The sequence below is a fragment of the Podarcis pityusensis genome, assembly GCF_964106645.2.
Source record: "Podarcis pityusensis genome assembly, chromosome: 15".
In the NCBI taxonomy this organism is placed as follows: domain Eukaryota; kingdom Metazoa; phylum Chordata; class Lepidosauria; order Squamata; family Lacertidae; genus Podarcis; species Podarcis pityusensis.
Genome location: NC_138040.1, coordinates 35,351,837 through 35,378,453, shown reverse-complemented (window position 1 = coordinate 35,378,453; position 26,617 = coordinate 35,351,837). Strand labels below are relative to the sequence as shown.

Sequence of the window (26,617 nt, the reverse complement as noted above, 5' to 3'; positions counted from 1 at the left end):
GTTCCCTCATTGCAGCATTGTGGCTTTGGAAGTGGGTAATTCAGGATGTCTAGGTTTGAAAAAGGCCCCCATTGAAATCAGTGTTAGTAAAAATAAAATAAAATTGGTCCTCCTTGGGTGAAAAGCCTGATTCTAATTCTAATGTATTGATACAGTCTTTAAAGTCTCTTTTCTGGTAGTTTGTGTATGTAAGCATTGTGTGAGCTGCCCTCGGCCCAAATTTCCTAGCGATGGCGGAGTCCATCTTTCTGTCAGTGGACTTGTGGAGCTGGGGTCAGCAACCTTTTTCAGCCGTGGGCCAGTCCACCGTCCCTCAGACCATGTGGTGGGCCGGACTATATTTTTTGGGGGGAAATGAACGAATTCCCATGCCCCACAAATAACCCAGAGGTGCATTTTAAATAAAAGGACACAGTCTAATCATGTAAAAACATGCTGATTCCTGGACCGTCCGTGGGCTGGATTGAGAAGGCGAATGGGCCACATCCAGCCCCCCGGGCCTTAGGTTGCCTACCCCTGTGCTAAAGGCGGCATTTTAGCCATTCAGTGTCAACAAAGTTAAGTCCTTAACACAGGCCCTGTCATAAATTAAATCAGGAAGCTTTCATTCTTCTGCCACAAATCGTATGCAATTGACAAGCACATCTATGAGCTGAAAATAATAAGTTGTGTTCTTTTGCAATGTGACGTAACTTGCTTGCCATTCTGAAAACATGATGATTCCCTGATTTGTAAAAGAATTAACAGAAAGGTTACTTTAGAAAGCCAGCACGTGTGGTGTCCTAATCCTGATCCAACCTCGCTGGATGTATAACAGGAACCTCAGTGTCCTTAAGCCAGGGCTGGGCAGCTTTGAGCCTCCAAATGTTGTTAGTTAATGGGCTGAGGAACCTTGTGCCCCCTAGATCTTGTTGGACTACAAAGTGCATCATTTCTGACCATTGGTCATGCTGGCTGGCGCTGATGGGAGCTGTAGTCAGATAACAGGTTCCCCACCCTAGCCATAATTGAACATAATGCAGCATTTGTAGCAGTGACAACTTCGTGTCATGCAGGTAGTGACCATTATAGGTACGTCCAATTGATGTGCAAACACGTGAGTCCTTTCGGTGTATATTTGCACACCCCGTATCTTGCAGTAGCAAAAACGTTTTTTATTGACTCATGGTCAAATAAGTTTTCTTAGCCTTGTGTCTTCCCCGGATCACCAGTAGATGGTGCTATTGTATCCTTCTCTGAGACACGTTCGCTCTATTAACCTTATTGATTTGTAACCCATGGTCCCTTTCTAAGGGGCTGTTCAGACTTCTAAGGGGCTTTTTAGTGGCTTTTTAGCAGTGTTGAGTACTTCTGTGGCCTTGCACAAGGAAGTCTGGAGTGTCTTCTTAGAATCTTGGTGCAACACCCAAGTATTTATTCTCTTGAGCCAAAAGGCTCCTAGAGCAGCTTGGAAGTCAATAAAAATCTAAACACATGGCCTTAAAATTCTAATGGAAAAAGGAATGGAGCGGGAGAAAGGAAACAAGCAAATTTGGGTACCACTTCTTAAAGTTACATTTCTTTTAACAACCAACAGGGATGGCACTAGTTTAGGTACCTTGGTGGAATGCCCATTCCTAGGTGACAGTTGAGGAAGAACCAATTTCAGGAAAAATACTATATTAGTTGCTTTCCATTGCTGCTCATCTATCAATAGGGATATCTCGTATGAAATGTTCCTTACTGTCCTCAGTTCATTCCTTTGCATTTCTGACCTCCTAGTTAATTACTTTGATGGGCTCTTCTTGCCGTAGGCTGCTGTCAAAGAGATGATTTAAATGCCTGACCACTGAAATAAATTCCAGTCTGTTTTGCTATGCAGGGTGCCTTTCTGTGAAATGCCAGGCTTCCTACGTGCAGGCTTTGAGAAGGCCTATGAAAGGACCTCATGCAGTTTTCATGCTAGCTTGAAACTTGGTTATTTCTTAGCTGAATCATTTTGCTGTTAACTCCGTGTTCTTGCTGTGCTTTTTGGGTAACCCAGAGTAAGTGGGTACAGTATCTGGGACCCACTCCTTTCCTTTGAAAGGATACCTGCCCTGTGCAGGTCTACTGTTTTCAGTGAAGTGTACTTCCTTGTAGACTTGTTTAGGATTGCAGCCTCAAATTTTGAAGATTTATCCTTTCACTCCTGTTTAGATGAGTAGCTTTAGAGAGAAAAAAAATTTAAGTGCCTGGGGACAGCCTAGTGGCAACCAGGGGTTTCTGTTTTGCCCTCCTTGAAATAGACTTCAGGCTGATTTGAAGGGCTCGTTAAGCAGCAGAAAAGTGATGAAGGAACCTCTTTGGGCATGTGTGATGAGGGCTATTGCTGTAGGTAGGACTCATGCCCTGTATGCAGGTTCAACCCTTGACATATCTAACTTAAAGGAGTAGGTAGCAGATGATGGCAAATACCTTTTCCAAACATCTTGGAGAATGTCTCCTGCCAGCTTTGGGTATAACTTTGACAAACTTCACCACACCCTGGCTCCGCCATGCATTTGCTGTCCTGTCCATATATGAAATCTCCTGCATGTCTAATATGGTTCTTAAACCACTGTAATAAAAACCTTTAGCAGCATGCAAACTCAAAATATGTCAGGTCCCAGGTGGTTTGAGAGAGCAAAGTCATTGTTAATACTATAAAGAACTTTTCCTAAAACACAAAAATGCATATTGGGGGCTATTCAGGATGTTTGTTTTTTGAAAGAAAAATCTGCATTAAAAATAATTAACCAGGCATTATGTGCTAAATGCTGAATTCTGTCAGCTGGTAGTATTTATGCATGCCAGGTTGTTGTTTTTTACATGCGTTTGCTCAGTTTGCATCTTCCGAAGAGCATCTCTTAAGTGTTTGCAGAATCTTTTGATTCGGCTTAGTGGATTCTGCTTACTGGTGGTCTCTGCTGCCAGAGCTAAACGTGGAGCCCCGTGTTTGCAGAATCTGGAGTATTTTAGTAATGTGCAAGAAGAAATGAAGATGGAGCAGTAAAACGGCCTGCCAGGGAGCAATGTGGGAAGAACAGAACTCTGCAGGCGAACACCACTCCAGAATGCTGAAATCACTTTACACATGCTACGTAGATCTGCAACTATTTGCATCAAATCATGAATTTGGGAAGGCACCTTTTTTTTTTAAAAAAAGAAGGAGATAAATGAAGATTCTCGGGAATTCCAAGTTCTGTGCCATATACACAGAGTGAATGAATGAAATCACGAGGGACAGCAACTCTAGGCTTCAACTTTGAGCCTTGATAGTTAAGCTGACTCCCCCTTTCTGCTGAGGAAAAGACAGTGCTTTGTTTGATGTCCTATGGTGCTCAAGTCCAGGCAACTTAGGATGAAGAAGTCCCTGCTGCCCTCCTCAGCTCTGCTCTGCTCCGAGTTTCACGCACTCAGAAAAGCAGCAAGGAATCTCACTGCTTTCCATGCATCTGCACGGCTCTACATACTGTCTGGGAAAGTCATTTCTCTCCTCCAAACTCAGGAGAAGGATGCCAATTCTTCCCAACACTGTGCTCACCAGTGGCACATCGTACCTGTGGACTCTTGGGCTGGAGGAGGAGAAAGAACGATAGATACAAATGAGCATGGCTGTTGAAAGGAGATGAACACCAGATTTGTTGGTGTTTATGTTTGGTTTAAATAAATAATTTTAAAAAAAGCTTTCACCACCACCCCATGACACATTGAAGCAAAAATAGAACAAGGCGGAACACATAGACGCACCCATCATCCCCACTACCATCAGCTAAGTATGAGCAATGCTGAACCCTTTATTTAAAAGCTGACGTTTCCCAACCCTCTACTCCTACAGTTTCAACAGTTTTGATTTTTTGGCCACTGCTGCGGTTTTCTGCTCTTATTTAGGTGGCCGGCATGGCAGGTGGTTTGTATTGCCATGATTGTTCTTCCTAGGGTCTGTCTTCTGGGTAGACATCCTTCTTGCCCTCTGTCTCCAGCACAGGCAGGATTGATCCCCAGAAATGCATTCCCTGAATGTCTGTAAGGTGCCAACAGCAGCTCATTCCCCTAAGGCATGGGTAGCCCGATGTTATTGGACCTCTGCTCCCATTATCCCTGATCATCTGCTGTACTGGCTGGGGATGATAGGAGCTGGGGTCCCAACGTCTTCCAGAGGGCGCCAAGTTGGCTATCACTGTCCTAAAGCACCCTGGGTACTTTCTGCTTGTTCTGAAGATGCTTCTTAACAAACAAGCTTGCCACCCTGCATCTGTCCAGTTCTAGATTACTCCCCCCCCCCCAATATTCTGATGTTTCTTACAGTAGCTTTGCTTTGCAATTTCTGGTACCGTTGAGGCTTGTCCGCTCCCAATCTGCCACTTGCACGTTTCTGCTTTTGCTTGTGGGTCTGCAAAAACCCATGACTTTTCCTCTCTGGTCACCCATGAGTGTGACGAGAGATGAAAGTGGGTGGACCAGTAGATGTGACTCTTTTGTGCAGTAGGCTGCATTCCAGCCATCCAAAAGCCCGAAGTTTCTCTCTTATCTTTCATCCAGGCAAGCGAGAGACACAATCACAATTAAGTGTGCAGCTACATTCCAGCAAGTCAAAGCCCTTGAGGAGGGTGCAAAGCAGAGGTGAGGATGGTGGGGCCTGTAGGGGCATGACCTAAGGAGACTATTGAGGCTAGGGCCTGAGGCTTCCTACCTCTGTGCTAGAGGAATTCCACTTCTTTGAAAATGAGTCTTCAAGCTTTTTAAACTGACGTTCAGATCAAGCCTGCAGTGCAGTCTGGGACCCACTTCTTTGGTGAACTTGGAGATGGATACTTGCGAGTATTTTCCCTCATTGATGACCAAACCCTGAGCATGGCTTAATTGATGTGTGGAACTTACAAGCCCTAAGCTGTTGGAGAGTGATGAATGAATTCTTTATTTTGTTTAGGCTGCACATACATAACCATATCTGGAATTTAAAACACCAGCGGTGATCTTCTGCAGTTGTCCAGTTAGCTCTTTTTTCCCAGTTGTTGGTGGAGTGCAGTAATAAGGTAGAACCCAGCACAGCAGTCAAGTGACACGAGCAGTGCATATATAATAAAGGCCAGATCCTAATTTTCTAAATACTGAGGCAGTTGCAAGTGGAAAACATGCTCCTTACCGCAATTACTATCTCACTGTCCAGAAATGTGTCCTCCAGAAAGGAGGACCTCTTTCCCTGGCAACATTCAGATCCCAAAACTGCAACCATCAGCCTTCCTGCTTTATCAAGATTTGTACTGCTCCAATCACAGCATCAAAATACCTCCTTGGGAACGACACTCTTTTTATATATATATATTTTTTTGCATTTTCTATTTTACATATACAAGCAAAATAAAAACATAAATATATAATCCCAGTTGACTCCCCGCCCCCCAATTGTGGATCTTAATTTAACGATTTTTCCCTCTGCATTTCTTTAATAACTCTATTCTTATAAATCCTTTATCATTCCATAGTTCTAATTTTTACTATATGTGTTCTGTCAATCCTACCAGTGTGTGTAACTGTTTACAATAGTTTTTCAAATAGATTATAAATTTCCCCCATTCTTTATTAAAGACCGCCTCTTCCTGGTTTCTAATTCCTCCTGTAAGTTTTGCCATCTCAGCATAGTTAATCAATTTTATCTGCCACTTTTCCTTGGTTGGAGTTGTACCATCTTTCCATTTCTGGGCTAACAGAATCCACGCAGCCATGGTCGCGTACATGAATAGTTTCAACTGGTCCTTCAGGATCTCTGGACCTATAATACCTAAGAGAAAAGCTTCTGGTTTCTTAGGAAAAGTTGTTTTCAACATTTTTTTCCAATTCATTATATACCGTTTCCCAGAAGTCCTTTATCATCTTACATGATCATCACATGTGGTAAAAAGTACCCTCTTTCTCTTTACATTTCCAGCATGTTTTAGATTTTGATTTATACATTTTAGCTAATTAACTAGTAGTTAAATACCAATGATACATTGTTTTCATATACCACATTTTTCCGTGTATAACACGCCCCTATGTATAAGACGCCCCCTATTTTTGGGGACTCCAAATTAAGAAAATGGGGGGAAATTGCCCAGTGTTGTTGAGCTTTTTATTGGGGGGGGGGGTTTGGCCCAGAGTTGTTGAGCTTATTTTAGGGGGGATTGCCAAAAATCACTCATCAGGATCACACGTCTGTCAATAATTTATTCTTGGTTTCTTCCCCTTCTAGATAAATCTTGTAATATCTTTCTGCCCTTCTTTAAAGCATCTTGTATTGCAGATCACTGCTATTGTTTGAAACAGAAATAACATTTTTGGTAGCAAATTCATTTTTATCACAGATATCCGCCCCATAAGTGACAAGTTCATCCCTCCCCAATTTCTAGGCTTTTCTTAATACCTAGAAGTAAGAAATGATAAACAAGCAGCACTGATGTTTATAGATGCAGAGAAGGCCTTTGATAACATGTCATGGACTTTAATACAAAAACTTTAGAAAATATGAACTGTGGAGAGACATGCTTGAAAGCGATTGAGGCAATTTATTCTAACGAATATGCTATGCTGATAGTGAATAATGTCTTAACAGAAAAATTTAAGATAACTAAGGGGACAAGACAAGGCTGTCCCCTGTCCCAGTTATTGTTTATATTGGTTTTAGAGGTTCTGGCTAGAAGAATTAGAGCTGATGAAGAGATTAAAGGGAGAGCAGTGGAGCAGAGAGCATATAAACTTAAGGCATTTGCTGATGATGTGGTGATATCTGTAGAGGAACCTATGGCCAGTGTACCAAGGGTTCTAGAACAAATATTTGAATTTGGAGAGGTAGCAGGTTTTAAACTTAACAAAAATAAGATGAAAATTATTGTAAAAAATATGAGCGACCAGATAAAAAAATGATCTACAATTATCGCAATCTCTTCCCAAAGTTTAATGTACAGTATATTTTAAACCTTGTGGTGTCAAAAGTGACCTTTGCAGTGGCCCACAAGGAACTTCCCCAATACCACACCTTGGAAACCATAATCATAACCTACATAAACAGTATCACAGAATCTGATGGTCATTGGTACCAAATGGTATAAGGGTCCCTGGAAAATAAGAGAGCTGCTCTATTTATTTATTGCATTTATATCCCACCTTTTTCTCAAGGAGCTGAAGGAGGTGTACATGGTTCTCCCCCTCCTCGATTAATCCTCACAGCAACCCTGTGAGGTAGGTTAGGCTGAGAGAAGGTGACTGGCCCAAGATGACCCAGTGAGCTTCACAACTTTTCTCCTGACTTCTGAAGCACTTAATCTGCCAAAGCAATTTCAGTCCTGAAACTTGGTTAGAAACTAGACTGGAATGCGTAAAGAAACCTTGAGTCTAGACATGCCCAGAGTTACACAGCCACTGCCCACCTCTTTGCTAGCATAAAGGAAGGAGGATAACACTGGGTAACAGCTGGTAATATCTAAAGCGGGCTTCCTCATCCTCGGCCCTCCAGATGTTTTGAGACTACAATTCCCAGCATCCCTGACCACTGGTCCTGCTAGCTAGGGATCATGGAAGTTGTAGACCAAAAACATCTGGAGGGCTGAGGTTGAGGAAGCCTGATCTAAAGTCTCAGAAGGTTTCCTCTTACTACTGTCCCGTTTAAAGGAGGATAATATGTTGTTGTTGTTTAGTCGTATCCGACTCTTCGTGACCCCATGGACCAGAGCACGCCAGGCACTCCTGTCTTCCACTGCCTCCCGCAGCTTGGTCAAACTCATGTTTGTAGCTTTGAGAACACTGTTCAACCATCTCGTTCTGTTGTCCCCTTCTTCTTGTGCCCTCAATCTTTCCCAACATCAGGGTCTTTTCCAGGGAGTCTTCTCTTCTCATGAGGTGGCCAAAGTATTGGAGCCTCAGCTTCAGGATCTGTCCTTCCAGTGAGCACTCAGGGCTGATTTCCTTAAGAATGGATACGTTTGATCTTCTTGCAGTCCATGGGACTCTCAAGAGTCTCCTCCAGCACCATAATTCAAAAGCATCAATTCTTCGGCGATCAGCCTTCTTTATGGTCCAGCTCTCACTTCCATACTGGGAAAACCATAGCTTCTCACTTCACTACTGGGAAAACCATAGCTTTAACTATACAGACCATAGCTTTAACTATACGGAGGATAATATATCCTTCCTTAAAAGGGGTCCTAGCATGTAGTTATAAAGGGAACAAATAACAGGCCACACAGTTCTCTAAGCATCTTGTCTACAGGTTACTGTAGCTGAAAGTGATTCATGCAACAGCACTTAGCTGAGGGCCCAGATGTTTCAGTCATGGGACATAAAATCAAAGTGGAATCTTAAGCTGGAGCACATGCAAGCATTTTTTCTTTGCTAGGGTGCACAGTTGTACTGCCCTCACTGCAGGAAATATGTCTTTACATAGGCTCTAAGTAGGACTGCCAAGTGTGTGTGTGTGTGTGTGTGTGTGTGTGTTGATCATGAGCCTTTTTAACGCGTTGCATTTTCAGGAAATGTGCATGCCATCAAAACCTCAGTACATATTGCTTTTAGATATACTAAAGAAAACGTAAGCAAAGTTGACAGTTTAATAACCAAAAGACATGGTGATCTTTAATACTGTGGTTAAAGTAATCATACAAGAACCCTAAAAAATAAATGTGTCTTTACACACTTGATAATCAGCCATACTGTGGCTACATTTCACCCTCATCAATTCATCAGCTGATTTAGTTGATTGCCAACTAAACCGAATAAAGCAGGCAGCCCTAGCTGTCAACTACAGTTGGTTGAATTTGAGACTGGTCTTCCACCACTCTTGCCTTTGCAGACCTCACTGCTTCATCTCCCATAATCCTTCAGTAAAACTTGAGCTAAGACATGTCAGGGTGAACATGTCAGTTGACCAAGCCGTTTTCCTACTTTAGAGAGAGAGTCTAGGCCTTTGGAAGAATAGCCTCTGGAAATTAACAGAATCCATCAGCTTCTTGGTGCAAACAATGCTAATATCTTCTTTCTCCTTGCTTCCTGCAGAAACTTGAAATCATTCTAATCCAAGCCTTTGAACATGGTGAAAAATCCTAGATATAATGACGAATAAGCCAATGAGACTAAATAACTCTGAATTCTAATTTCAGAGGGACCACACATGCATATCTTGTCCCCTGTGCTTAAGGAAATAATATTTTAGTGCCCTCTGTGGGGTTTTATAGGTCAGAACTAGCAACTAGATACATGTCTGAAAATCAACAGAAAGGCAGGACTGGCAGATGGTGAAGACCTGATGTGGGTGCCATGTGCTCCTGATTTGTCAGGAGGCAGACTGTTGTGTTCAACACTAACTGAAGCTTCTCAAAGTCATCCAGGCTTTAAAGAGTATTAGTCCGTTTATCCTCCTGAAATCCATTACACTTACCAGGAAAGAGAGAGAGGGAGTATTGTAAATCTGATAGCTTCCCCCTGCTTCTCTGTTCTATTTGTCCTCCAGCCCTTTTGGCTCCTGTAGTCTCTAGGCATTTTAGGAAGCTGGAATCAGCCAGGTTTGTTCTCTGCTGCCATAACAACTGTCTCCATGGAAATGGAGCTCCAATGAGGGAACTTTTGCAAAGTCTGTTCCAGCACCCTCCTTATCCTTGCTCCATTTCAGAACCCATTTTAAAATTAAAACAAAATGTTGCCAGCCACCAGCAGACTTTCCCCCCCAATTCTCCCACTTCTTTCTTTCTTTCTAAGCTGAAATTGCACCACACGAGTCGGGCCTCATCCCTTAGCCTGGATGCCAGGCAGGGCAATCTTGATGTACTTCTTCTGAGCTGAGCAGTGTGCTGGGCGAATCTATCAGACTGGATTTTACTGTTGCAAAGTAAGAGTAAGAGCTTGCATCCGCACTCTGCCCCGGGTTCCGCAGTAACATAATTGTGCAGTCACCTTCAGTTTCTTAACGGGATGCACCCATTTTTCATCCCTAGTGATCAGCACAAGCCACTTAAGTCGCCTGTTAGAGGGATTGATGCATGTGGATTGTCGATTAGAGGTCAATTTGGTGGCCTGTTTTGGTAATCCTTGCATTTTGTGAATGCCTTATCAAAGCGGATTTATGTATCACTATAATAGTAAGTCTTACGGTCCATGGGGTCTCTGCCATGGGAGCATATTCACCCAGTGCTTTTCCAGCTGCACTGGCTCCCAGTAGAGTACAGGGTCAGATTTAAGGTGCTGCTTTTGACCTTTAAAGCCCTTCACGGCCTAGGACCCTCGTACCTACGGGACCGCCTCTCCCGGTATGCCCCACGGAGAGCCTCAAGGTCCATAAACAGCAACACCCTAGTGGTCCCGGGCCCTAAGGAAGTTAGATTAGCTTCAACCAGAGCCAGGGCCTTTTCAACTCTGGCTCCGGTCTGGTGGAACGCTCTGCCTCACGAGACCAGGGCCTGCAGGATCTGATTTCTTTCCGCAGGGCCTGTTAGACAGAGTTGTTCCGCCTTGCCTTTGGCTTGGAACCAATTTGATTCCCTCCCCCTCTTTCTTTTTTTCTTTTCCTTTCTCCTCCTGAGATGAGGCTACATTTTAATATTTTAATGTTTCAATATTTTAATGTTGTATTTTAATTTTGTTTTTAAGCTGTATTCATTCCAACTTGTTTTTATTATTGCTTGTTAGCCACCCTGAGCCCGGCCTTGGCTGGGGAGGGCGGGGTATAAATAAAAATTATTATTATTATTATTATTATTATTATTATTATTAGTGGACGCTGAGGGTGGAAAACTAGGGTTTCTATTAGCTTTCCTTGGGAGAAGGCAAAGACTTGGCTGCCGAAGGAACAATTGGGAGTCCTAAAACGCGCTCCCAGTTGTTATTTGGCAAGTGAGGCTTGCTGTTGGCACTGATCATCGGTGACAGCAAGCCCCGATAGGTGCGAGTGGATCCCTGCTCCAAACAAGTTTTCCTGATAGCACTGATTGGTTCTTACAGCAAGCCCTATTGGGTTACTGATGTCATGGTGACATTAGATGGGTGCCCCTGTTGTAGCCTATTGCTACAAGGGAGAAACTGCTGGAACCACAAAGGACAAGCTTCCCCAACCTGCCTTGCCCCACTGCCCTGCCTGGGACCCTTATAAAGAGAAAGTGCTACTTACATTTTCCCTCTTGCTCGCTCAACATTTTTCTGGGGGGATGCTCTTCATCTTTTTGGAAGGAACAAGAACGCATTTGGCTTTTGAAATGTTAAGGTTTTGTTTTGAATCTGTATCATCTATATTGTTTGCAATCTGAAGAAGTGTACATGCACACGAAAGCTCATACCAAGAACAAACTTAGTTGGTTTCTAAGGTGCTACTGGACAATTTTTAATTTTTTAAAATATATTTCTACTGTGTCAGACCAACACGGCTACCTACCTGAACTGTTTGCAAGTACATTTCTTTGTAAGCTGCCTTGGGGGCTTTTCTTGGGGTAAATAGGCAGCATATAAATACAGTGCAATGAAAAAGTATAATTTGAAAACTATGTTAGCCCTATCATGGAAAGTGTGAATCCGATCCAAGTAACCAAAGCAAATGGAGCGCCAATGAAAATTTGGTCATTGCTATTGTCTGAGTAAGGGACGCGGGTGGTGCTGTGGGTTAAACCACAGCCTAGGCCTTGCCAACCAGAAGGTCGGCAGTTCGAATCCCCGTGACTGGGTGAGCTCCCGTTGCTCGGTCCCTGCTCCTGCCAACCTAGCAGTTCAAAAGCACGTCAAAGTGCAAGTAGATAAATAGGTACCGCTCTGGCGGGAAGGTAAATGGCGTTTCTGTGCGCTGCTCTGGTTCACCAGAAGTGGATTTGTCATGCTGGCCACATGACCCGGAAGCTGTACGCCGGCTCCCTCGGCCAATAAAGCGAGATGAGCGCCGCAACCCCAGAGTCGGCCACGACTGGACCTAATGGTCAGGGGTCCCTTTACCTTTACCTATTGTCTGAGCATATAAATTGACTCAGCAATTCAGGATCTGAGAGGCCTCTCTTCTCCTCCCAGCCCACCACTTAATCGTCTCTCCTAAACTACAGGGCCCCAAAATCTTTAGGGAAGATGATTTAATTCTGATCATTTTAGCTGCCCTTTTCAAGCTGAAATGTCTATTTTGAGATGGGAATAACCAGAATTGTACACAGTATTCTAGCTAGGCCTGCACTGCAATGGCAAGGTGCATGATGTTATTTCTGCTCCTTTCCTAATAATTCCTTACACTGATTCTGCCCTTTTCACTGGTGCAGCACAGTGAGTTGACATTTTTAGCGAACTTTCCACTATGACAAAGAACGTTCCTGGATATTCAGAGCCAATTATACATTGTCAGTAGAAAGGTAAAATTAGGGTGCTGTACTTCCAGCTGCCGTTCTGTTGCCTAGTCACCCAGTTTGACTCTTTTGGAGGTTTTACCATCTGTTTGAGTTTCTACCATCCAGAATTTGATGTTTCCTGCAACTTGACTACCCTGCTGTTCAGTCATATCATTTTAAGGGCAAGCAATGCCCAAACATTTCCCTGGCCTGCTGCAAACTTTTTAATGTTTGTTCTTCTAAAGTTAGAGGATTGATTGGTGCTCGTGAGCTTCTTCGTTCTTAAATACTTCGAGTTTCAAGCTCCCCGATTTATATTTATAGTCCCCTAGTTTATCTTGTATTTCTTGTGTCGACAAGAGTTTGTTATTTTTGTAGAAGTCTGGTAGGCAGTATAGGCCTTTGGCTTGCCAAGTTTTGTGCTGTGTGATGGAATAGTGGGGGGTGAAACTGTTGAGGGGGGGTTAATGGGGATGGGGTTGTGGGGACAGTTTGCCTGTTTTTCCTTCCATGCTTTAAGAATGGACTGTGTGAACCTGTTTAGTGTTATGGAGATGTTCCTTAGGTATACCTTTGTTTTGACCTGTGGGAGCGCTTTGGGAGGTGGGGCAGGGCGAGAAGAGAGGCTTGTTCTGTGAAAACTGAGATTGCTTCTATATCCTGGAACTGCGTGATACCAGGCCAAGGAGTGTGTGCACCTACTTTCCAGTGACTTGGAAAGGGCAGCACTGAGTGCCGGCCATGCCATTCCAATCTTCTGTCGCAATGGCTCATGTGTCACCCTGTTCAGCAAACTCAAATAGTAGAAGTAAATCCAGTTGTCATAAAAAAGTAATAAATTGTGTAAAGTTAGTGCTGCCTGCCTATTTCCTGCCCCCCCCCCAGAGTTCACTGTCCTCCATTGTCCTGTCCCTGTTTTTAAGCATTTGCCTCTTGTTGTTTTTCCACATTACCATGACTGACCGCAGCTGTCCTTTTGCTTAGTCTATTTTTAACCTTTTTCTTTTGTCTGGAGGCTACCCAAAGCTAGACAGAATTGAGTGGGGAGGGGGGCATTTAGTGTGATTGAGTCCCATGATGTGAAATGCAAATTCTCCCCCCCCCCACCGCAGCCCCCCACAACATTGGCAATGCTTTACTTTCTGGCACTGGAGGCAACTAAAGGGTGACTTGCTAGTCTTAGCTCTCTGGAGAAGCCACTCGGGCCATTTTAATACAAATGTTATTAGTGGCACAACAGCTGGCACTCCTCAGTTTAACCTAGCAGATTTGTCATCCTTATGGATTAGCATGATGGAAAATGCAAGGTAAATATTGGGGGAGGGGCTGGGGGCCGGGAGAGGGAAAGTTTTTTCATGCTGTTTTCCCTGTTATCTAATAGAGGTAAAGGCAAAAGGTAAAGGATCCCAGGACGGTTAAGTCCAGTCAGATTCAACTATGAGGTGCGGCGATCATCTCTGCTTTCAGGCCAATGGAGCTGATGTTTGTCTGCAGATAGCACTTCCAGGTCATGTGGCCAACATGACTAAACCAATTCTGACGCAATGGGACACTGTGATTAGTGCCAGAGCGCACAGAAATGCTGTTTACCTTCCCACCACAGCGGTATCTATATATCTACTCACCCCATCACGTGGATTCGAACTGTCGACCTTGCGACCAGCAAGCCCAAGAGACCACAGCACTACCCATGCCATATCGGAGTGAAAAGGATATCCTAGGGTTGATATAAAGGCATGTGGACTTGTCCACTGAGGCTCCTGGAGCTTTCCTTGGGTGCATAAGAGTAGACCTTAGCACCATTTTAGGCTTTCGCTTGCAGCTTGTCCCTGTTTTTGTTTGTTTGCTTTTCTTTGGTCTTTGACTTTTCTTCCGTTCATCCATTTTAATAGCCAGCTTCTTACTCTCTTCTCCCAGGAAACAGGAGCAGTTCCAGGCAAATCCTGACAGTTACAATGGAGCAGTGCGGGAGAATTACGCCTGGTCCCAAGACTACAGTGATCTGGAGATTAAAGTCCCAGTGCCCAAGCACATTCTGAAAGGCAAGCAGGTAATACGAATGAGGAACTGGGTTGTTGGGTGGTCCACTGTGGGTGAGAATCTCTCCCAATATCTTGCCTGCATGGGACAGAGATGCTGGTCGGGGTCAGTACAAGCGTACTTTATGCTGTAGTTGTCTCTATCTGTCCACCAGAGGGCCACACCAAATTGCCTTTCGACTGCAGCAGAATGCAGGCATGTAGCTGAGAGGCCTGTAGAAAACAGCTGTTAGCAGGGCGCTCCTTGTTCTGCATGTTCTTCTCCATACTTAACCAAACACTTCAGAGCTCTGCTTCTGATCTATCAGCAGAACATTTCGCACAGTTTTTGCTCTCCCCTCCGCAAAAAATTCTCTGCACAGTTATGCAAAATAGACCTGTACCTAAACAAATTTAGAGATCCAAAAGAAAAGAAGGGTCCATTCCTCAGTGGTAGAACAAATGGCAACCGCTGGCATCACCAGTTAGCAGAATCTGGGAGCAGGCGATGGGAAAGACCTCCTTTTGCCTGACACCCAGGAGAGCGCGACTGCCAGCTAGCATTGGCAATAGTGTGTGGATGTTGCTGGACAGAATGGGAAAGCCCTAGTCTTTAGTTTGCAGTAGTCTTAAAATTGAATCAGGGAGACCACCTTCATGACCACCTGCAATTTTTGCACCCATAAATATTACATTTGAAATGCCTTGGGACAACTACCCAAGGTTCCCCCCCCCTTTTGTTTCTGGCTTGTTGACACAGATTCATCCCTCCTTGAATGTGTAAAGTGAATTGAAAGTCACTGCACTGTGGCCAGGTCCTAATTTGCTTCTTTTATCTAAGGAAAAATGACCGTAGGATTATCATCTCCGCTGGCTGGCTGTCATTTCTCTATAAAACCACAGTGCAAGAGCCCAACTTGATCAGCAAAGTGTACCTTTTACATGATTATCACCTCAGTGTTGTTGATCTAAGATATCAAACCATTATTGTGTAAACAGCCTCATTGATGTTGAGATGGTTTTTCCTGGGGGATGTTATTTTCCAGGATTCCTTTTCTGCTGTGTTCCCTGGGACTCATGCCTTGTGGAGTGTGAAGTATTTTTAATTGTTGCTTGCTGGAGAATCTTCTGCTTCTGCAAGCAAAGACTGTTTGCAGGGTGCATGCAGATAGAGACAGTATCTGCTGCTGTAGCACGTAGCAAATGCAGGCATATATTTTTTCTCCATGTGGTTTCCTTGGTCTAAGCATGCTTCGCTATCCAACTTTCTCCTTGGAAGGCAGGCCAGCATCACTAAACCTCATGTGATCACCTTGCTGTGGAGAAGCCCAAGGTGTTTATGTTAAGCCTGATGGTTGCAGAAAAGAAAACTAACTTTCCTTCACAGGTTCATCTTTCCTCCCTGTTCATTTAGTAGTTTGTAACATTAAGGGCTCCCAGGTGGTGACGGTGGAAATTCCGCACCCTTTTAATTCTCATTCTCTCTCTCCCTCCCTCTCTCTCTCTCTCTCTCTGCCTCAGCCTCAGCACACAGGCACGCACACACACACAATATTTTTTCCCCTGGACAGAAGAATGATGTAATTTATTTTGTCAGTCTGAGAGAGGCATATCTCTACTGCAGCCCCATTATTGAGGGGGAGGTACACAGACGGACTTACTGACTGAAGTGGTTAGAGTGAGGGCTTATTTTCACTTCCTGCTATCAGAGAAGCTGTTAAAAGAAGGGAGGGGAGGAGTGATATTTTGTGTGTGCGTGTGTTTTTCCATCTGGAAAAAAGGCTTGTTTTTCTTCCCCTCGGTTTATTCAGGGCAGCTGAATTGAGCACACTTAGTTTTGTACATCAGCTTCAACCTACACAGCTCTTTGTCATGTCAGAATAGCCCTGTTGTTGCAGGAGCATTAATTGACACTGACAGTACAGACCTAGGGGTAAGAGTTGATAGCACACTTAACAGTAACTGGGCAGCTCGTTGAGGAAGCTCAAAATGCAATATTTTTTTTTTATAAGATATTTATTAAGATTTTCAAAATATTACAAAATAAAAATAAAAAAGAAGAAAATACAAAATAAAAATGGTTAAAAACAACTCAATCTTTCCATTACTTATTTTTCATTTACTTGTTTCCCGGACCTCCTCACGCCTCCCTTTTTTGTATTCCAGTTCGGTTTGTTGGTTCAGCAAATCCTTACCCTCTTTGTTTATCCTAGTCTTTAATCTTAAAATATTGTAACGTTAAATTTTTACCTATTAATAATCCATTTTTCATATTCCCTTATAGTATTACAGCTGAAAACCACTTAATTTCTATCCAACATCATTCTAACATTCATTAATTTTACAATATTTCTGTAGATAGTCTTTAAATTTCTTCCAATCTTCTTCCACCGACTCTTCTCCCTGGTCTCGGATTCTGCCAGTCATTTCCGCCAGTTCCATATAGTCCATCACCTTCATCTGCCATTCTTCCAGAGTGGGTAGGTCTTGTGTCTTCCAATACTTCGCGATGAGTATTCTTGCTGCTGTTGTTGCATACATAAAAAAAGTTCTATCCTTCTTTGGCATCAATTGGCCGACTATGCCCAGGAGAAAGGCCTCTGGTTTCTTCAAGAAGGTATATTTAAATACCTTTTTCAATTCATTATAGATCATCTCCCAGAAAGCCTTAATCCTTGGGCACGTCCACCAAAGGTGAAAGAATGTACCTTCAGTTTCTTTACATTTCCAACATTTATTATCGGGCAAATGATAGATTTTTGCAAGCTTGACTGGGGTCATGTACCACCTGTATATCATTTTCATAATATTCTCTCTTAAGGCATTGCATGCCGTAAACTTCATACCTGTGGTCCATAACTGTTCCCAGTCAGCCATCATTATGTTATGTCCAACATCTTGTGCCCATTTAATCATAGCAGATTTCACCGTTTCATCCTGAGTATTCCATTTCAACAGCAAGTTATACATTCTTGACAAATTCTTAGTTTTGGGTTCTAACAGTTCTGTTTCCAATTTTGATTTTTCCACCTGGAAGCCAATTTTCTTGTCCAAATTATATGCCTCCATTATCTGATAATAATGAAGCCAGTCTCGCACTTTATTTTTTAATTTTTCAAAACTCTGTAATTTCAGTCTATCTCCATCTTGTTCCAAAATTTCCCAATATTTTGGCCATTTGGCCTCCATATTGAGCCTTTTCAGAGCTTTCGCTTCCATCGGTGACAGCCACCTTGGGGTTTTATTTTCCAATAAATCCTTGTATCTTATCCATACATTAAACAATGCTTTCCTGACAATATGATTCTTGAATGCTTTATGTGATTTGACCTTATCATACCACAGATATGCATGCCCAAAATGCAATTTATTTATCATCCTTACGACAAAGCAAAATTTCAGAATGTCGGCCTAGATGTTGAAGCGTGGCAGGGGGTGCAATAAAGCACAAACTTCCCTTCCTGCTGTGAACTTGCCATGCTCATGGCTAGTTTATTTGCATTTTCCTCTGTTTAAATCCTTGCGTGGGATCGATCTGCAGTATTCTTTCTTCTCTCCCAACCTCCTGTTCTTGCATGACATTAAATACAAACACATTGGGCGTGTTCACATGGTACACTAAACCATGATTCAGTTGTATGTGCACGAGCAATAGCAAGCATCAGTCTTGTGTTCCCTTCCTTCCCCACTCCTTTGGAGTTGCCGCAAGGAGGGAATTGAAAATTTTATTTCTGCTTTTCACTGCCTATGGTTGCTCATTTATATCCAAACCTGGACAAACTGTGATTAGCGTTAACTATGGTTTAGGGAAGCAAAACCATACATCACACTGTAGTTAATGATCCTGGCTAGTTCCCTAAACCATATTTATCACAAACCACAGTTCTCAGGACCTAATGAATAAATTAGCTGAAAGCAGAAGCAAAAGTTTCCAATCTCCTTGCAGTTCAGCGGGTGGAGGATAACAGAAGGGGGAGTGCAAGAACCCAGTACCCATGCATATAACACTAAACTGTGGCTTAGCATTGTGTGTGAACCAAGACATCTTATTATTCACTGAAAAACATAGGGAGGAGCCCTCCGGGGTTAGATTGATCTACACCAGGATAACGTTTCTCACAATGGCCAGCTGGATGCTTACACACTCCGCTGTTTGTCCCTCATCTGGTGTCAGACTGCCTCTGAATATATAGGCTTTATTAAGCTGTCCTTGCCAATAGCTCTTGATAGGGCCTGTCCGCTATAAATTTGCATTTAAAGCAATGCAAGCCGTTGACCACGGTCATATTTTGTGGCAGAAAACTCCATAAATTACTTATGCATTATATGAAGAATGATTTTCTTTAAAGAGCCCAGAGGGACCTAGGCAGGAACGGCGAGGGTTCAGTTAGCTTGGAGAAAAGGGGGCAGCAATAAATCATAGAGAGCTTGTGGTTCTATTTTTCACCCTCAGTCCTTTTTTATTTTATTTTAATGAGCAGCCTAGCATGAGCAGTGAGTACGCTTACTGTCCCTGAAAGCCACAGTTTGATAACTGATGTAGTCACTTCATGTTATTTTCAATCTCATTTTATTTTGTGTTCCTGAATATGAATCCATCTGCCATACAGCAACCCAGTTTCACTGAAGGAAGGCTAATCTTTGTAATCAGAAAACAGAACTAGCTTAGCACTGTTCTTTTTATTAATATACAAACCTAAATTGATTGAACATGCTTTTATTTCAATCATTGTTGGCCCTTTGATTTGGTGTTTTTAATGCTATGTTTACCTTATATAAAGTGCAACAGAACAAAAAGAACAGGGAATGGGGTTTCCTTTGTTATTTTAACCCTATCCTGTCATCTCAGTTTCTGATTTGTTCACTGAAAGCTTGAAAGTAGAAGAAAATAGTTCTCTTGCTTACAACACACACACACACTTCTCATTTTAGGGAGAGTATTTTGTTGACTTGTTTCTATGCTTTCAGTGGGCGTTTGTGGGTACATTTCTGCGAGAAGCAATTGAGGTTGAAAGCCAAGTCAGTGTTGGGTTTAATTTCTGAGCTCTCTAAGGCCTGTGACATTCTCTTAACTGAAGCGTCAACATCTGATTCTACATTTTGAAAATGCACTGCCTCCTGCACAGCTACAGCACATCTTCAAATGTGCCGTACTTGTGGGTTACAACTGGAGTGATAACTATAGCTGAACCAAAATCTCAAGTTTTAATCTTTGTTCTGCTTTTAAGAAACACAATAGGGTTTACTTCCCTCCTCCAGATGTGCATTGTGAATGGCATTCATTTGTGAGGGGGCTAGAAAGGACTATAACTGCGTTCTCCTTCCCCCTGTGTGCCTGCTCAGCACTTAATTGCCCAGCTGAAGAAATGCTGTTACAGCTATTGAGCTCTGTGTGTGTCAAATCTGCACCCTTTTTTAATCCTTTTCACTGTCAAGGTTAATTTGTTGGAACCCTGGGCTCCTCATTTTCATAGTATACATAGTCTCAGTAGTGCACGAAAAAGTGTAAATCATAGCATAATAGCAGTGTGTCCTGTTTATAACACTTTTATAAGTCCACTATTGCTGTTTGTTGATAAATGAAGCAAGGAACTTTATTTTGATTGTGAAAACCTGGCCTGCAACAACAGTGTCATGCACAGCATACAAGCAAGCTGTGCAGTCTGTCCAGTCCAGTGATCAAAATTCTTTGTGACCAGCCAATCTGATGAAAAGGCTATGTTATTTGGTCCAATACAGTTGCAGGGTTGCGCATATTCTATGCATTTACAAAAGGTTTAGTCCTTACTAGGTCAGGAGAAGAACTGTGGTCACTGGAAGGTAAAGTTGGGGTTCTGCTAAACATAAGTTGGGGTTCTGATAAACAGAACTTCCTGTGGTCAGAGTGGGGCTTCATTGCTGCTGCTTCATTCTGCATAAGTAATGGTCCTCACATATTTTCAACTGTCTTTCTGGAAGGAACTATGCTCATGACAGTGCCAATAAAGCAAAAATCAGGTCCCAAAAGCAAAGCACATTACAGTATAATGATAAATTCTGCCCTATAGCTCATTTTCCTTTCATCATCTTTTCCTCCTCCCATTTCCCCAGGGCTTTCTTCTAAGATTATCCTCATGACTTATGTTTTGGTTTTTTGTTAGTGCTTCTTTTAATACTACATTTTCTAAAAATAGACTAAATTGTTGCAAGATAAGCAGCTCCTTCTGACATTCCTTTGCAGGCACACACAACCCTTTTTAGTATACATATTTCTTCTAAGTTCTGGATTAGTAACCTACTTTTCCATTCCTGGCTTGCTGCACAAGGTATTCATCTCTTCTAAGACTCGATAGTCTGCTCTAGACAATTTTCTCTCAAAAGTGTCCCATTTTATTTTTAGTTCTTTCCATCTTTCAAATGCAGTTGCGACACAGTTACTTACTGAAGCAGTCTCCATCTCTGTTTACTTCTTACTCTGAGAAGATGAGTCACTAAAAGTTACCTAAACAATGATAGCACATGAACATTTCAAGTGAGATCCAAACTCTGAATAAAGTCTTCAAAAACATGCAAGCATATCTATTGCAAACTCTCATGCTTTTAAGGACTTTGATTTTTAGGGGAGTGGGTAGGGTTTTTTAGTTTTCAATATGAAGACCATATATGAGAGTCAGTTTCTTTCCTCACCACACATCACCATGTTCCCAAATATAGGACTAGGAAGACCGAATATATAGCAGTACTTTATTGCCCTTGCCTCCCTTGACAAGCGGCAAGTCACCTGCCCCACATATCTTGCTGGATTTTCCATATGACAGTCACCACTGTTCATCATGACAATTGTACACAATCATGGTACTGATCATAGAACCTCTGGACCCGATGTCTATAGGAGTGAAAGAAAGCTTTGCAGGCTTTCCCCCATAATTTACACTCTGTTTTGTTTGTTGTTAACTGAAGGAATTCCACTAGGATATGTTAAAGAGTTCTTTTAATGTATAGAAATTATTTTTGTCTCGATCCCTTAGAATGATCAGGGTTACTTTAGTAAGCCTCTATACCTTGGAATAATGGTGGAAATGACAGCTTAATTATAGCTTTCCTTATCTGAGAGGGTCTTCTTAGTCCTAGTCTCTCACTATGCCATCATTGTTCTTTTTAAAACAAAACCTGTGTTGTGTTTTGTCTTTTTAAGTGGCCCTGGGCCCTTTATAGTAAAAACGAAAGGCAAGATAACAAACGATAAGAGATATTTTAAGTTACTCACTGTAAACCTCTGGGACGTGGGTGGCACTGTGGTCTAACCCACAGAGCCTAGGGCTTGCTGATCAGAAGGTCAGCATTCGAATCCCCTCGATTCGAACAGGGGTGAGCTCCTGTTGCTCGGTCCCAGCTCCTGCCCACCTAGCAGTTCAAAAGCACGTCAAAGTGCAAGTAGATAAATAGGTACCGCTCTGGCGGGAAAGTAAACGGCGTTTCTGTGTGCTGCTCTGGTTCGCCAGAAGCGGCTTAGTCCTGCTGGCCACATGACCCGGAAGCTGTCTGTGGACAAACGCCGGCTCCCTCGACCTATAGAGCGAGATGAGCGCTGCAACCCCAGAGTCGTCCGCAACTGGACCTAACGGTCAGGGGTACTTTTACCTTTTACTGTAAACCTCACTGTTTGTCCCGCATTGTAATTCCATTCAGGTCATCTGGAAGGAGCAACAAAGGGTGAAATTACCTTTCTAATTTTCTTATCTATTGTTTTTCCTCCCTCCAGGTTTCTGTGAACATCGGTAGTAGTTCAATTTGCGTGGCTGTGGTGGAGGGAAGTGGGCCGCGTGTGCTCATGGAAGGCACCCTCACTCACAAGATCAACACAGAGAACTCTGTCTGGAGTCTGGAACCAGGAAAGTGTATCCTCGTAAGCACAACTTCTCCTTTTCACTGTGCATGTGTGTTCTCGGTACATGTCTGCTTCCCCCTTGAAAATCTCTGAGCTTTAGTTGCTTCTGGGTTGATTTGGGGAAGCCAAGAGTTCTTCTTGAAGGCTGGAACAGAGACATTGCTTCCTTAGCTCTGCTACAGAGCTACCGAATTAGCAGCACCAGAAGATCACTCCATACACTTACTATTTTGCATGTGCTGTACTGCTTTTCTTGCATGGACGCGAGTACACCGATCGGGCCCCAATCTGTTTAACTTGAGGATTGCTGTTGCTCTATCTTTAGGCTGTATGCTTCCTTCTGCTTTGTCCTTTTCTTTCTGCTTCTTACTTATTCTGCACTTGACCTTATTGTTAGTTCCTATCTTTATTTTCATCTCCCTTTAAAGCCCATGAAGCTCATTGGGGAACCTCAGGTGGGGATCTGTGTCTGCTGCCCTGAGCTACTAGCAGAAATGGTGGGGTCAAAATACAGTAAACAATAACATAAAATCTCCTGGTTTAGTGCACAGATGGTCAGAAATAGAGGAGTATCAGAACGGATATTTTTTGTTTGCAGTACACAGAAACATATCTCCTTGGGCTTAGGTAAACCTTGCTATGTAAGAAGCTGCACGATCCCAAATGAGACCACTGGTCTCTCTTGCTCAGCATTGTCTTACACAACTCTCTTAAGGTTTCATACAGGAATCTTTCCAGACCTGTCTGGAGGTGCCATTGATTGGAACTGGGATCTTCTCCATGCAAACTTTCGTTACAAGGTTTTCCTACAAGGCAGTTTTTTAGCCCATATTTGCAACAATTGCTCTAGGCTTGTGGCTTCCACATAAAACCTGAGTCCATGGCAGTTTCTTATATATAAAAACGCAGCAGCATCCTTGTTTGTGTTACAGAGTAAAAAAAAAGACAGATCCCTGCCCTTAGGAGCTTACAATTTAAACCTGAATGCATGGAAGGCTAGAAAGAAAGATGCGACACCAAACAGATGAAGAACCTCCTTTCAATTCCATGTCCTTGGGCTTAGTTTCAGGAGGTGATGAGAACCAAGGGGAGAACTAGGAGGATTGTGAGTGAGGGTGCCTTCCATGAGAGAGAGAGATGGGGGTGCCAACAAGAAGGTGTTGTGGGAGTTCCAGACATGAAGGTGGCAAGGAAGAAAGAGCTGACTCATTTTTGGTTCAGCCTCCCTTGGGTCTGGGATTTCTTCTAAACTCTAGTGCAGTGTCTTGATTGTGTGCTCCTAAACATCAGGGGAGGGACGTGGGTGGCGCTGTGGGTTAAACCACAGAGCCTAGGGCTTGCCGATCAGAAGGTCGGCAATTCGAATCCCCACGACGGGGTGAGCTCCCGTTGCTTGGTCCCGGCTCCTGCCCCCCTAGCAGTTCGAAAACACATCAAAGTGCAAGTAGATAAATAGGTACCACTCTGGTGGGAAGGTAAACGGCATTTCCGTGCGCTGCTCTGGTTTGCCAGAAGCGGCTTAGTCATGCTGGCCGCATGACCCGGAAACTGTATGCCGGCTCCCTCGGCCAGTAAAGCGAGATGAGCGCCGCAATCCCAGAGTCGGCCACGACTGGACCTAATGGTCAGGGGTCCCTTTACCTTTACCTTTAAACATCAGAGGAGAAAATGGTGGGCTTTGGGGGGGGCATGTTGCAGGTATCTACTGAAAATTTTTGCAGAAGAAAAAAAATTGCATGGCTCGGCTAAGTTAAGAAATTTGGGTTTAATGAGCAATAGTTGGTGCTAATGACAGGTGGTGCAGCAATCCTGATCTGCTGCTGCAAGCTCTTTTTTTGAAGTGATAATTAGGCAATTGCTGAGGCCTTAGCCAAGTGGCACTTGATTTCACATGCTGCTCAAATGAAGGTCTTTGCCCGTTATCGCATTTTCGGTGTGATGGAGGCCCAAGCATTGGTCCTTGCAGGCCCTGTCCTGCCATCTCTCCAGATCTGGATTTAACCTTTTCCATTCTCAGTGTGGTTTCAGGTGACTTAGATTAGTTGCAGGTACTGGTCTGCACTGACATATAAGGAACATATTCTTGTGAACTCTCATAATTCTGGAATAGCACTATTGTGAGCCAAGTTTACTGCCTACCTTTAAAGTGTTGTGTTTCATTCCACTTATCAGATGCGGATATACAACAGTGTGGACAGTGAATTTGTCCTAAATGAGTTGAAAGGATTTCAACAAAAAACTGCGGATTAGTTTGGGGAGGGGATTTCATATAATTATATTTAGCTTGCAGCAGTGCATTGGCAAGCTATCCTCCAGTGTTCAGTGATGTCATCTATTTACTATTGGTAGCTGTTCAGGCATTCTTGTAATGTGCTGGTAGTGTTGTGTTTTGCTGCCGAGTGTGTGTCTGCCCACGCGTTTAATTTGCAAATGATACCTCTAGGATGATAGGCAAGTACACAGGAGTTGGCTTCAAATTTTGATTGTTCACTTTTCTGATTGCTTGCCGGGATTGGAAATAAGAAATGTAGTAAAAAAAACAAAAACCTTTGTGAACATATGGTGTTACCATAATATCCATGTATTTCTGTGACTCCCAAAAATGTATTTGGATACCTTATGAACTGTATCCCATGGTATAAAGCAGTGGCAAAATGTCAACACTGCTGAAAACATCCTAAGACCATTGCTTGTGTGGTTTAAACCAAGTGACTAATGCTTGTTAGTTCCTTCAGGGAGCTGTTGCTAATGTCAGTAAGAATTCCAGAATTCTAGAGAAGCAGCATCTTTTAATGCCTTAAACCCACTCAGCCTACTGCTTTTATCTTACCCTGACTCAGCTGTCATTTGATCCAGCCCTAGGACCAGCTTAGAGGACTTACCATCTTTTGCAATGATTGGTGGTTAACTTCATCATCTTTAGGTTTGATATTGCATTATCCAAAAAGATGACTGGGAGATTTCCAGTAGGAGAAGGTGTCTGTCTGTCTCATGTGATGGGAGAGTGGACAATCCAACTGGTGTTGACCCCCCCCCTCCTGGGTTCAAGAGACTCAAGATGTTAAATTCTAGAATCCATGCTCCCAAGTAGCCTTATGGATAATCAAAATACTCACATGCCTGATTTTAATTGGATCTGCTAATTAATAAGTGTGTTGGCATTTGGACCTCTTTGTATAGAGGATGACTGAGTAACTGAATAGTAGGAGGCAGAGGAAAAACTCCATCAGCAGTTGCAAATTTGTTCTCTTATTGGCTTCACAATCAGTTTAGAGTTTGGGGGCTCTAGCAACATATATCATGGAACTGGTTGTCATAGATGCAGTGAGGCCTGCCTTCCTTCCTTCCTTCCTTCCTTCCTTCCTTCCTTCCTTCCTTCCCCAAAGTAGACTAGGTGTTGTTTTCTGACAGAATGAAAACCTTGTTAGACAGGAAGGAAGTATTGCAGACTTAAGAGGAAACTGCATTTTCAGAATTATTTAAAGGAAGTACTGTGCTTCAAGAACCAAGACCAAGGGAGAACAAGGAACTTCTCCAAACTTCTGGTCCTGTAAATAATAATTTTGTGTGTGACCCTTCTCCATTACGCTAGTTAGTGTGTCAAAGAGTGTGACCAAAATAGATTCACAGGAGCTTTTTTTAGCAACCAGTGCTGGGTGTTGGGCACAACACTTTTGTTTCTCCCCTTTCCAAGCTCTCGGGAAAAACCTGCTTGGTTAGAATGTATGTGAAAAACCTCTCTCCATCTTTTTTAAAAAATATATATAAATGTTTTATTCAGTTTTAGGTCAACAGAACTATACAACTGACAAAGAGCATCATAGCATATTGGTCATCGCAACCTCCTACAAGAATAAAAGTTATAAATGTCCCAATGGCTCAGTTCAATAAACCATTTCACAGGTTCAAATAATCTCAACCCTCCTAATGCTACAATGGCAGCAGCATCTCAATTTGGGGGGAGGAACCCCAATATCAGCTATAGTGTTGAGCATTTAAACGCTGCCTGATAACAGCTGAGTAAAAAATTGATTTAGGAAAAATTTAATTTGAAAACTTTCCAAATGTTCGTGCATAATATGCCACGTTTATTGTCCTCTTTTGGAAATTATCTAAAGAATACATCCTGTGCACTATATATATATTTGCTTTGAGAGGAGTGATTTGACAAGATTATTACGGGCAACATCTTTTGAATAAAAACCTTATGCAAGTTCATAGTATTTATAGAAGTGCATGATTTGAGAGAAGAGCTGTGAGGAAGTAAAGGTTGCTATCCAGATTACTTTTTCAGAATTCAAACCCATGTTATCAGAAGAATGTGCTCTAGGCTCAGTCACTTCCCTCTCCCCTTTGAGTGTTCCCAATAGACCTACTCCCCTTCTCTTTAGCATGAACTAGTCCTAATTTGCAGG

The 26,617-nt window shown here is 42.8% G+C and overlaps 1 protein-coding gene across 1 annotated transcript in view; it reads left to right on the top strand.

The window, feature by feature from the left end:
* The window catches only part of NUDCD3 (NudC domain containing 3), a 56,328-nt gene that overhangs the window by 15,694 nt on the left and 14,017 nt on the right, over positions 1-26,617 (top strand). Inside the window, exons 3-4 of the mRNA XM_080982582.1 lie at positions 14,235-14,367; positions 22,077-22,220. Coding sequence (XP_080838708.1) covers positions 14,235-14,367; positions 22,077-22,220 — 277 coding nt within the window. The remainder of the gene's footprint in view (positions 1-14,234; positions 14,368-22,076; positions 22,221-26,617) is intronic.